The sequence below is a fragment of the Toxotes jaculatrix genome, chromosome 21 (assembly GCF_017976425.1).
Source record: "Toxotes jaculatrix isolate fToxJac2 chromosome 21, fToxJac2.pri, whole genome shotgun sequence".
NCBI lineage: Eukaryota > Metazoa > Chordata > Actinopteri > Toxotidae > Toxotes > Toxotes jaculatrix.
In genome coordinates, this window is record NC_054414.1 from 1005655 (window position 1) to 1019051 (window position 13397).

General features: G+C 42.5%; 1 protein-coding gene across 1 annotated transcript; it reads right to left on the reverse strand.

The window, feature by feature from the left end:
- Positions 1-2227: 2227 nt before the first annotated feature.
- Positions 2228-8435, reverse strand: naglu (N-acetylglucosaminidase, alpha). Its single transcript, XM_041067259.1, has 6 exons — positions 7941-8435; positions 5800-5947; positions 5462-5608; positions 4556-4641; positions 3924-4180; positions 2228-3672 (listed from the first exon to the last, which is right to left on the reverse strand). The coding sequence occupies exons 1-6, from the start codon at positions 8351-8353 to the stop codon at positions 2468-2470; spliced, it is 2256 nt and encodes a 751-aa protein (XP_040923193.1). The 5' UTR covers positions 8354-8435; the 3' UTR covers positions 2228-2467.
- Positions 8436-13397: the final 4962 nt, after the last annotated feature.

A 13397-nucleotide genomic window follows, 5' to 3' on the forward strand; every position in this document is an offset into this window, starting at 1 on the left:
ACCGATCAGTCTCCACATTGGTGGCTGCAGGGAGGGATGACTGCAGGGAGGAAAATAAGGTATTAAATATTATATCTGCTGCAAGTTTGCTGCAACACGGCTATGCCAGGCTGCTCACCAATTGTGCAGTCTTTCTTGGTCGTTCCAGGTTTTCGTCTGGTCATTTTGACACTCCAATACTATATAAATACAGACACAAGTTGCTGGAATATACAGTGGAACTTTTTGTAAAAGTAAAACTCTATGTTATGATGAAGCATCAAGTGTTTGTTCATTATAGGGGTTTCCATCTAATCAGCTCTTTAGTAAAAAGAAATACATTTTATAGCAAGCGTCTTATCACTTCCAATTTCACTTGTTTATTCTTTATCCTGCATTAATTTTCTCTCGTACTTGGATAAATTTAACAAATTACTTACTTTTAGTCCTTATTCTTTAGACGCCATGCTGTTTCTTCCAAATCAAGTCAGTTCTGCCCCCCATGACCATGCGCGCAATGCAAACTCATTAGACAAATCTATGGAGAGCTGTTCCAAAATCTCGCGAGAGTGTGTTGTTGCGACAGTGACAGGTCAAAGTTCATTTTCTCCTGGTGTGTCCATCTGAAAATTGCCATTTTCGTGTCAAAATGTTCAGAAGAGGTATGTCTTGTGAAAAATGAGTCCAATATTTACTTAAGTTACTATGGGGCGAAAGAAACGACCAGAATCTGTGTTCACGTTTCTAAACCGTCTGTAGTTTTGCTTTGGCTACGCCGAGACTTAAGAGAGGTAAGAATCATAATCTATATCAGTCAACTTCGTAGCGTTGTGAAGAGGGGAAATATTTAACTTGTGACGACGGAGTGGTCCGTTGGAAGGTGGAGGTGATGTTAATGGCGTCTGTCCATCAAGTAACGTTAGCATAAGTCTTCGAAATGAGCCTCCACAATGCATATTCATTTGGGGGCCTTGACTTTAAAATGTTTGAGAATACTGCTGTAGGTATAGTAACATTCAACAAAGAAACAGTTTGTGAACTGTTCTTACAACAGTGATCTTATGCAGATAATGCTCAGCCCATCTTGGTTCCACGGGTGTTGGGGGGGATTTCTCTCCTGTGGGAGTGTCTCTCAGTTTAAAATCATTAAAGTCTTCTGCTGGAAACCTGACATCTCATCATATAGGTTTCAGGCTGTTGGAAAGGTGATTGATAATGAGTGTTCATTCATTAGATTTGTAAAAAATCTTGCACGTAGATTTAACTGTTTTTGTTCGTCATGATGCACTTGTTCTCGAACCCTTTCAAATGGAGGCTACAAATGTGTATGATCACAGGGGACTATCCTACTCATCCTCACACTGCGAAGATGGAGTACTTCATCATGGATGTCATCACATGTTCCTCCTCACACGTTATCTATATGATCAAATGTCCATGTGGGTTTTTCTATGCTGGCAGAACATCACATCTATTAGAACAAAGAAGAAGTGAACACAAGAGATGCATTAATGATACAGAGAACATTTTAATCATTTCAAACATGACATCTCATCACTAAGGTTCCAAGGCACTGAAGAGGTGATTCTGCCAGAGAGAGGCGGCAACGCTGATGAGATCCTTCACAGAAGAGACATACGTTGTGCTTTTTTTTTTTTTTTTTTTTTTCCCTTTTCCAGTATATGTGCTGTGGAATATGGCAGATCGTACACGTCACAGCTGAGCATTATCGGATAAAAAATAAATCACTGTTGTCAGAACAACAGACAGGCACGATGTGTGTGAGCTACTTCCTGAAGTCTTGAAGCCGGGTTGCTGTAGCCAAAGATGCTGCACGCAAGTACCTGTGCAGATGGATCAACTACGATTCATTAGACACTGTTAAGGCAGCTAACTCCGCCCTTAAAACCACAAACTGTTTCTTCTCTCTGTTTGTAAACAGGTGAAACGCACAGTATTCACTCTGTAAACGACTCAGCTTTAGTCTTGTTATCACTTTGGACTGAACCAGGCTAGCTGCCTCCCTCTGCTTCCAGTCTGTATGCTCAGCTAAGCTAAGCTAAGCTAGCCACATCCTGATTAACACACAGACATGAGACTGTTGTGACAAGAAATCTTACCAAAAATATTTAAAACTAGTTGAATCAAAAAACAGGATCAACAGACATACATGCACGCACGCACGCACACACACACGCACACACTAAATCAACGCCTTCACCTTTACAGTCAGTACCACATCTTAATGTTCTCCTCTTTTATAAGGCATGATTGGATATTTGATTAGTGTGGATATTAGCAGAATGTTTTTTTTTTCCCTCATGTTACTACATGTGCAGAACAGATTGCTGCTGTAAGTTCAGGTGCTCAGATCAACATGTTTTGGGACAGCCATGCAGAACTGGAGGTGGAGGAAGACATTCTTCTCGCTGTAACTTGAGACAAGTTTTTTTTTTTTTTTTTTTCCCCACAGTGTAGTCTCTGCTCACTATAGTCTCTTTAAGGCCTGTGGGTAGTACTTGAGGAAGATCCTGCGGGCAATCTGGTACGTGTCTCCCTGAGGCGTGGTTGGGTACTTCCTACCATTGTAAATGAATCCCCTCTCTACTTGAAACACTGCCTGGTTGAAGGCGTCCTGCTTGAACGGTTGTCCACTGTCCAGACACTCCACTAGCGTGTGGACAAACAGTCCCCAGCGCTGGGCGTAGTAGTCCTCCATGAGGCCTCCCCACTCTTTACTGGCGTAATCCAGGATCTCACCGCTGGGACCCCACAGTGTGAGCTGGTTTCTGGCGTTAATGTCATACAGCTGTGCCTCCTTCTCGTCAAGGCCTAAGGATCTCGCCCGCTCCAGCCACGTCCCCAACAGGAAATTGCGGTTGCTATTCAGCAAACGATTGAGCTCAGGCAAGAGGTCGTAGACCAGCACGCCGCCTACGGTCAGCAGCTCTGGCAGCTTTTGGCGCTGAAAGGCATCTGCGATGTCCTGGTAAAAGGACGTCGTCAGGACTTGTAGGACCTGCCGAGTCATGTCCACGAGGTCGTACTGGAACGTCTCCTTGGACATGAGAGAAGGAGCCGCCTCCATAAACAGCCTCCAGGCTTTGTACAAGTCAGCTGGGTCATACCAAATCCCAGAATTCATGTGAAAGGAGGGCCTGCGCACTAGCGGGCTGTGGTTGTGGTTTCGGTAATGCGGCACGGTGCAGTTGTAGACGCTGGTGAACAGGAGCTGCCATGCGGCGGTCAGGTTCTCTTGTGTGCTGCCATAACGGCGGATCGCATACAGCGACGCCCACTTGGACAGGTTGACTGGCTCCTTGCGCCAAGCCAGCTCGCTCATCAGCTCGTACATCACTGGATTCTGCTCAATGCCCTCAGGTGTCATGCCTATGCCCACCATGGTGGAGTTTGGGAACTGCAAGGCTTTAAAGGGCCCTGAGTTGATGCTCTCCACTGTGCCATAGAAACCACTGTTACCACCGAAGTTGTGTAACATGCACCAGATAAACGGCTGTCCGTAGAAGGACTCGGTGTACGAAAAAATCGGCTCGGTCTCCGCAAACAGGTCCAGTACGATCATTCGTCCAAGGGGCACCCCGTGTAGTAGGGCCTGAATCTGGGGTGGCTTCCAGAACGCTGCAGCACTGAAGAACAGCCAGCCTTGCATCAGCCAAATGGCCTGAGGATCAACTGGGGTGAAAAAATGAGATTTGGATGAGGAACAAGAAGGGGGACAGTTCTCAAACATGGCTGAAACTCAGTGGGTAGCTTGAGGGAGACTATTTGAGTAAGAGAGCGGGACAACAGGTCGTCCACGGGTCACCAAACTAGGGCAATTATTGTAATTGTATCCCAAAATATCAGCATTCAGAGAGCTTACAACGCACTGTCAGGTTTCAAACTTACCATGTGAACAGGATGTTATTCATCCAGACACTCACCTGCTGTCATTGAGGCAAAGACAGAGCGACTGACTGAGGACAGGTAGGCGGGGTCAGAGGAAGGAGGGATCATCTCATTGAAGGTGTCGGTGTTGTAGACGTGATCCGTCCCAAACTGCTTCACCACCTGGGACAGGTAGAGGGTACCGATCTGGAGGAAAAGCGGGTCCCGAGGGTCTAAGATATAGGAGCACGAAAAGCTGCAGTTGAACTGAGCCCAAGGCCCCAGTCTGGTGACATTTGCTGCCGGATACAACCTGAAATACAAGAAACACCTGACTGATTCAAAGGTTCTGAATCTGAACAGACTGGTTATGTGAAATTCAGCAAGGAGCTGAGACACAGAGGTGCAGGAAACAGAATGTACAGAGGCTGGAGAGAAATGACGGTCTGCTGGAGCTCTAACTCTGTCTTCTTAGAAATTCCCTTAATGCCACAGTGTACTTGGACGAACACAGATGTGGTTTTGAATACTTCGGCAGGTGTCTGTCTGTCTGTCAGGCATCTGTCTGTCTGTCTCACCTTGACAGCATCATAACAAGATGAAAGATCACGAAACTTTACAACTTTACAGACAACTTTACACAGAGTTAGACATACTGAAAATATCTTTAGTACAAATTGTGAGTCACCTGAGGATTCCCCTGGGAACGTTCCCGGAGAAGGCTGGCAGCACGGGGATCATCCCAAACGATCTCATTCGCTCCAAGATTTTAAACTGCAAAAAGAGAGGAAATGTTATGTGAGGGGACTCAACCCAAAACAGCCCCTGAGCTGAAATCCATCAGTCGACATTTTAAATAAACACAAATTCAACTACAAAAACTGTGATTTCAAAAAAACAACAACAACCACCAAAAAACAGGAACTTTAAATGATAATTCTGCTGTTGTTGCAGCTTTGGCCACCATTCCTGATCAGGAACAGCTGGAAACACCAGAAGTCAGATGATCTGACCTGCTCATAGCAAATCACCACATCAGCCAAATTTAAGTGGAAGAGAAAACAAAGAGTGGTGTCTGCTGTTTACAAAGCCACTTCCTGCTTCAGTTCTGACCCACTGTGCTTGAGGGACAAACATTTCAGGTGTATTCACTTTAAATTTTACCTTCACATACAGTGTCGTAGGTAATATGGCTGCCCTGGAGACAGAGGTGGAGGAAGTACTGAGATGATTTACTATGAAAAATGCTCCACTCCAAGTTAAAGTCCCATATTCATAACTTTATGAAAGCAGAAGTCCAAAAGCATTAACAGCAAATAAACTGACTAGATAGAAACTACACTTCACCACTGCCTGGAGGTTTCAGTTTTTATGTTGGTGAGAACAATGTTATCAAATGTTATCATCTGACAAAGCACAGATTAGTTTCACTTTTAAATTTCAGATGGTCTGTTCAAATACTTGTAGTTCAACATGAATCCACTGTATACAGGATCCTGATGTGATTATAGGCTCTTTAAATGATTCTGATGGCAGATGTTCCTGTTTATTGAGAAATAATCAAATAGTAGCTTTAAACTGGAGGTTTCAGTACTTGGAGGAGGAGCTGGTTCACGTGCCAGGACTGTGGCAGGGGTCCACCAAACTTGAACATGTTTCCCATACGGTTCCAGGCCAGGAACGCCGGGCCAGAGAAGAACTCTTCAATCTCCGACTCGTTCAACCCAAGGGATCTGTACACCTGAAGACACCAAACATGTTAATAAGCTGACGTTCACGCGCTGCTGCACATAACAAGGTATGTATCATGTACCTACTTATCTAAATCCAACTATAAACAAGCCAGTAATGGAGGAACCATAGATACTAAGAGCTGTTCTTCATTGTGTTCCTGTGGTTTAATCAGTTTCAGGTTAACAGTTCTGCTCTAACCTCTTGCCACAGGGCTTCTTGGCCAGTGAAAGCCAGTGGCAGGTTGATTCCATTGAGTGCCATCCAGTCGATCTCTCTCTCCCATCGCGGCCAGTCCCACCAAACAGAGGAGTAGCTAAAAGTGCAGACGTTCTGGTAATAACGGAATCTAGATTTAAAAAAAAAAAAAAAAAAAATGGTGGCAGCACCATTACACCAATCAGAGGTCACAAAAATTACATGTTGAGCCTCATGTCATCACTGAACCGCTGGCTGTCGCGGTGGTGTCCAGCAAACAACATGGGCTTTGTAGATAACTGGCGGACTTTCTGGGGAGGACCTGGTTTGATTAGTGGAGAAGCCATCCACCCCATTTTGGACGGAGCTGCTCTCAAATCTAGAAGTTTGGCCGAGTTTATTAGCAGTCCAAAACCATGACAACACAGAGTTGAGACCAAGAGGCAGAGTTGCAGTCTTACATGCTTTTCTGCGCTTCCATTACAGAAGTCAACCTCCCAAAAACCCCACAGAGATTGTGTCTGCCCCCCCAATAAATCAAAAGCATACAGAACAGAAGAGGAGTTAGTCATAAAAATTAACAACAAAATAGGAGAATTAAATGTGGACTCTTAAACGTTAGATCTCTGTCATCTAAAGCTGTATTAGTAAATGATTTAATTTCAGATTATCATATTCATTTATTTGGTCTTGATGAAATCTGGCTGTGTCATGATGACGTTAGTTTAAATGAATCCGCTCCTCCCAGTCACCTTAATGTGAAAATGCCTCGGGGCTCCGGCCAAGGAGATGGAGCTGCAGCCATATATTATATTATAACTCTTTTAAAAGCCTGCCTTGTTCTTAGTTTTTCACACCCAACTTACAAAACACTACACCCAGTTCTATTTGTTGTAGTGCACCATCCACATTATTTTCATTCTGAATCCAATGTGCAGGAGCGTGGAGACAACAGAAAACACGTCACTGTACAGATATTTATGGCATGCGCTGTATATTAAAACTAGCAGGGTAGATCCAGTTTGACATAGGTAATTTCCCATAGATTAAAAGTCCCAAACACTTCTAAGTTTACTTGATACACCTATGTGTTATTCAGTGTATTTACAACATGAATATTGCTGAGTAACATGCACGTTAAATGGCACATACTATTGCTGTAGGTACCTGCAGTTCATTAAAGCCTCCAAAGACCTAAGAGTTGCCCTCCACCACTATGTTACAGTGATGGGAAAACCAAACTGTGCCATGTGTGCCATAGCTTTTTCAATCTAACTACTGTGCACATGACATAACTGGGGTGAGCTGATGCGGGTCTAATGCATAACAGATAATTGAAAGGAAGGGTGCTTTAAAGGGCCGAGCCATGGTACACGTCCATAGTGCTCACAGTAAACAATGAAAAATAATGTGCCACAGTGCAGCATTTGTCATGCACCCATGAGTTTTGTTGTGCTGTGTTGAAGAGGAGTGAAGAGGAGGGGCTGGTGGGGGGGGTTATGTGCCCTCCAAATACTGCCATCAGTCTTGTTCATAAAGTTTGTGTCAAGAAAAAAACTTTTTGTCTGAGCACAGAAACTCAGATTTATAGATGTTCTTAGCTGCTGATGAAATACATGAACTATGTCAGCACCTCTATGACTCTCAAGACATCTGATCATTCTATAACTGTGATTTAAGCTGTACTAAGCAATGTTACAATTGTCTAACAGCTAAATCTAATGAACTCGTAGAATAACACTGAAGACATACAAATAATTGATTTGGAAAGCGACAACGTTTTAGCTAGTAGTCGTTTAGCTAGTTGTTTTTAAGCTTCTAGTCATTTAACTTGTAGTCAGTCTTCTAGTTAGCAGTCTTTTAGCTAGTGGTCATTTAGCTAATAGTCATTTAACAAGTAGTCATTAAACAAGCAGACTTTTAGCTAACAGTCATTTAACTGGTATTCACTTAGCTAGTAGTCTTTTAACTGGTAGTCATTTAGCTAGCAGTAATTTAGCTAGTAGTCATTTACGAACTCACAACGCGTCCTGGCGGAATAAACTCTCAGTGAACTGGATACGTGTCGAGTCAACGAGCTGGTGGTAACAGCTCTTTGAACAGTGAATGTCTTTGTCAGTATGCAAACACTGTGTGCCACTGACCTATGCGGGGTGTTGATGCGCAGGATGCCGGTGAGCTTTGGTAGAGGACGCGGCAGATCCAGCTGATCACCAGACCACGAAACATGGCAGTTGCAGAAATATTTCAAATAGTTGTAAATGCCAGAAGCTACGGCCACTCCGGTGCTGCCCGTGGCCACTATCTTGTTGTTTTTAGTGGACCTGAGCTCGCACACATCCAGGCTATCGTTGGAAAGACTTCTGTTGACTGACACTATGAACTCCGTAGATCTGTTCCCGAGCAGGCGTCTCAGCAGTCCGACCACTGCTCTCCCCTGTGCCTTGTCGCTGGCTTTCGTTTTGATGTGGTCAAGAGTAGGAAAGTTACAATGTGCAGTTAAAAAAAGAGAGAAGACGACGACCAGGGCCAGGCTGCTGCCGATTTTGGGAGACATTCTGATCCCTCGTCAACAATGCCAGACTTTCCCACCGTTGAACAGGTTTAAAAACAAGTCTATATCCCCAATTGCAGCTAACCAGGAAGCACTGGTTTACTGAAAGGCTGCGGGCCAATCAGAGAGAGAGGTGCTGCCTCGATTATAACTTGTAGCCAATCAGAGAGAGAGGTGCTACCTCGCTTATAACTTACAGCCAATCAGGGGATCCAGTTTCTGCAGAAATACATTTCTGTGAGAGGGCACTGTTTGTCGTGTGATCAAGCTGTCATGTGATGGTAATAGTGGCGTCCTGATTCCAGGTACATGTCATATGATCATGTGATGAAAAAGCACGAGGTGAAAACCTTTCAACAGGTGAATCTTTCAATGCTCAAGGCGGAAACAAAGCTCAAAGACCGTCAGCATAATTGTGTGCTTATTACCCAGGGCCCCCTTTTCAAATGTGGTCAGAGGTTCCATAAAAGCTGGTGTTTGAGATGTCTTAATAAGCTGTGGAGTGTATAATCACTGTGGCGTACTGGTCAGAGTACACAAGAAGATGCTTCAGAGCTTTCTTGTACTTTACTAAAATGTAGACCTGTACAGGTCTACACTTGGTGTGTATGTTGTTTCTAGTAAGACAGAGAACATCATACATTTACAGTATAACTAACTACAATATAACAACACAAATTCAGTTAGTTACACTGAAAGTCCCGTAAAACTTAATGTATAAAGATACTCTATACTATGAATCTATGAATCAGGAGATGTCTCTTGCATAACAACTGATGACACAGCACACAGGCTGTAATGGCAACTGACCAACCAACCAATAAAAAAAGGAAATAAATAAATAAATATAAATATAAATATAAAATATAAAATATAAAATATTATATATATATATATAAGGTCACAGACTAACACTGCATCTATGTAATGGAGTATGTTTTACACTGTGTTGTTGCTCCTTTATTTAAATAAAGAGGACTTTAATGTAGCGATCTAAATGTGAAGTCAGAGCAGGGACTGCCTTGCAGTGCACTGACCTTGGCTACAACTTTTGGACCCACAGGCGTGTTTACAACACAACCTTTATACTCAAGCCTACTTTAAAAGAACTTCTATCATTTCATCATGTTTAACAGAATAAACCTGAGATTGTGTTGACGCCATGAAAGAGGAAATAACAGTGAAACCATCGTTCTGTCAGAGGTGGGAGGAGAATTCGGAACCTCTGCTGCAGTGTGAGTAGCGATACCACAGAAAAATACTCTATCATCATTTTAAATGTGAAGTATCAGAACATGGAAATACTCAAGTACAGGTACAAGTAACTTACACTTAGTTACATTCCACCACTGACTTGTGTTTAAGATCACTGCCACACTGTGTGCTGACAGTCTGACAACCTACAGCAACACCATCCTCTCCGTGCGCTCAATTATTCATTTATTCTTTCATTCATTCTCTGCCTGCCTTCGCCAAGTATCACTCAACTCTTTCCTCATTTCAGACCAGGCCACACCCTCCCTGCCCTGCAGTCACCCTGGCCTATTCTTCCCGCCCTCCAGTCACCTGACTCCAACCTGCCCACCTACTCACCTGTTCCTCATTCCCCCATTCATTTCCCAGCAGATGCACCGGTCGGTTTCCACCTACACTCTTGACGGATTGTCTGTTACGTCGTCCCAGCTGCAGCTTTCCAGCCCCACCCTCCCTGTTTCTGTCTGCCTGTCTTTGCTTCCTCTTTATCTTTGCCTGCTTTTACCTGCTGAGCATAAACAAAGGTGAAATGACTCATACTTTTAACAAAAAGAAGAAATAAGATTTTATCCTTGGGTTTGGCAAAACAGCTGTCCTGCAATTATCTAAGCAGACTTTTGATACTCTGACTTTCCTCCATTATAATGGCAGACATTGTGATGTAATGCTATATAAATTGCTGCAACAATGAACCAACCCCACTTAAAATACATACACCATCCTGCTGACTAGAGATACTAGAGCAATGGAAAATATTCCATTAGTCAGAGGAGGGAAGTCAGACATGTTGAACACATTGTCGGTTGCCTCCTTATGTTAGGCTCATTCCCCGTGTCCAGCAGCCCATCACAGCTTTGTGCCCCCATGAGATTTTTACCCTTCACAGACCCCGAGCTCCCAGAGCTTCCTGCTCTACAAGCCCTCTGCTGGTGTCAATGGGCTTGCCTGACAACACACGAGTGGACTCTGTGTGCTGGACGTGAGGCTCTACCAACGGCTTGGCGGCATCGGGAAAAGCGCAGTGCTCAAGAGGAGGCTTTGACCACGACCGGTCCCTCTTCGGGGACATGACAGTCTTTGTGTGAAATGAGGATCCACATAGGTGGTAGGTAACACCTTCACTCCTGGAAACCTTTTCAACTGGAAAAACCTCCAGTGCTCCACTGCTGGATCTGTGTTTGTGGAGAAGACTGACTTTGAGAAATGGTCATGTCATGGGAAAAAGCAGACCCCTAAGCTGGTCTAGAGGGAAAGACAACACAAGATGAAAAAAAAAAAAAAACAGTAGTTTTCTGTCATTTATTCTACAAATTGCTGAGGATGGATGTTTTAGTATTTTACAGAAAATCCATGCCAAAATTTTTTTTAATATAGGCAGGTTTCTATAACATGAAATTAAAGACAAAAGTAAAACTAAACCTGTTTAACGACTGAAAAATCAGGGAAACCACTTTGCAGTTCTCCCCTATGATGCTCCCATGCAGGAAGTTAAGATAGCAAAACATTTGGATTCCTGAAGATGAGCAACATCTTCACGAACATCTCACCCATGATCCATCCACCTATGAGCTAAACCCATTTATCCTTCAGAGGGTCATGAAGAGGCTGGAGCCAATCCCAACTAACACACACACACACACACACTTGAAAGTGAGAACTCATGAATTATTTACTAACAATGATAATGATAAATGATGTATACATCATTAGTAAGTAATGTATTACTATTAATAGATGGTTAATAAAGCCATTTTTTACCCCTTTTATAAAGGACGACCTTTTAGAAAGTGGTGTTGGCAATAAACTACAACCTGACCCCAGATAGTGGCAGATGGTCACTAGTTACTACTATCACCAGCCTCATCCTTTAATCAGAAGCAGAGTGGTGTAAAAATGGTTTGCTACTTTGTTTTGTTCATCTCTGTGTCATGTTGTGTGTCAACCCTCCCAACACCACCCCCAGAAAGCAAATATAAAGCCATTATCATCATTATATTTGAACTATACATGGTTAATTCACTCAGCTAACTCTTCTGATTTACTTCAGAGCCTTCAGAAACACTGAATCATGGGTTGGCCTGAAAGTAAATATCCTGTAAAACATCATCATCAGTTTAAACAGTTGCTGTAATGCCATAGTAGCTATGTACACTATGATGATGAAATATCATAAGAGGAAGAGGAGAAAAATACAAATCAGTGACAGTAAAATACAATATAATTCAATTAATTAAAAAAAAAGAAAAAAAAAAGACTTTTATTTCCAATCCAGTCGCCAATCCAAACATAAAACTTTCAGCAAAGCACAAAATAATGCAGAAGGAAATAAGAAATCCCCAAACAGGCCACAGACAGTACAGAAGCCGGCAAACACAGTGCAGCGGCAAGAAAACTGAATTACCCTGAAGACGTACATACGTTGATTTGATTTAAGGACAAACAGCAGAAGTACTGCATGAGTAAAAAAAACAAAAAAAAAAAAAAAAAAAAAAAAAAACATCAAATAAGCTGGTGTTTGTGTGAGCAACAAAGTGCTTGTTCGCTTTTCTTGATGTAGTACACAATCAGAGTTTGCATTTCAGCTTTTATATAACAATCTAACAGTAAGCAGAAAGAGGCAAGAGAGTAACACGTGAGTTAGAAAAGTATCCTGCCTACGCCTACTACATCAGGTACGATTTGGTTGATTTGGACTCGTCCACCTTTATTTCACAGTGACTTTTCCTGAGGTTTCCTATGTCGACTTTCATTCTGGGTGAGTTCTGTTTAAGGGATTTAACATTCCTTGGTTGAGGCTGGTAGTAGTGCAGTGTTAACGACGATGGCTTAAAAACGTCCTGTATGGACAGTGCTGTCCCTTAACTATCCACAAGGCACAGACGGACCTACAGAGCCTCTGTACCTCCACACAAAATCTTCACAGACAAGAAGACTGAGAATATAGAAAAAAAGAGAAGTAAGGCTGCAAAATATGATCAGCGCTGATTTACGAACTGCGGAGCTGTAAGGATTATTTTCATACATAATCAAGAAGAAGATCGACAATAAATCCGTAACTATTCTGATAATTGATGAACTGTTTAAGTCCAATTTCTAGCAAATATAAAAACAAATGTGTGAAACAACGCAAACATGTTAAGGGGGATTCATGTCATAGTAAACTGAAAAAAATGGTGATTTTTTTGTCCCCCGCTATTTTATAATATTTTGTAGACCAAACAATTCAATAAAAACATTTTGAAATGAAAAGAATTGGCAGATTAATTTAGCTGCTGCCTGATTATCCTGCTCGAGGGGAAAAAAAAAAAAAAAACCTTCTGACTGAAAGAAGTATCACAGAGTATGAGGTATGAGCATTTCCCAATGGACACCACTGACAGGTAACTAAGCTTAGCTTGTGAGACTGCGGCGCTTAGCTTGTGAGACTGCGGCATTCAGCTCAGGCTCCATTTAAACAATTAAAAAAAAATTCATAACACAGAACATCTTTAAGATTCCTCGATCTTATAGATGAGAATCTCCCACAAAGCAACACTACATGTTGGAGGTGACTCTTAAAAATATCAGCATGCTTGAGTTTGTCATTTGTGTTTCAGGGTTGTGTTTCAAATATTTTAACCTAAATTCACTGCTGAACATGATGAACAAGTTTTAGCGTTAAGGCTCACAAACTAACCACAAAGTAACCAGGCACCTATTACAGTACATTAGAATGGTGAAACAAAAACGTTGGCTACTTGAAGTTATGCTATGTTGCAGCACAGCCTCGGTGTGTGGAGATGATGCATGCTCA

Excerpts from the sequence above, each read along its gene's own strand:
- naglu (XM_041067259.1), bottom strand. The coding sequence starts at position 8,353 with ATGTCTCCCAAAATCGGCAGCAGCCTGGCCCTGGTCGTCGTCTTCTCT. Across the intron at positions 4,642-5,461 it reads TGAACCAGCTCCTCCTCCAA|TTTAAAATCTTGGAGCGAAT; the intron begins GTACTGAAACCT and ends CTCTTTTTGCAG. Across the intron at positions 3,673-3,923 it reads CTTTGCCTCAATGACAGCAG|TTGATCCTCAGGCCATTTGG; the intron begins GTGAGTGTCTGG and ends TTTTCACCCCAG.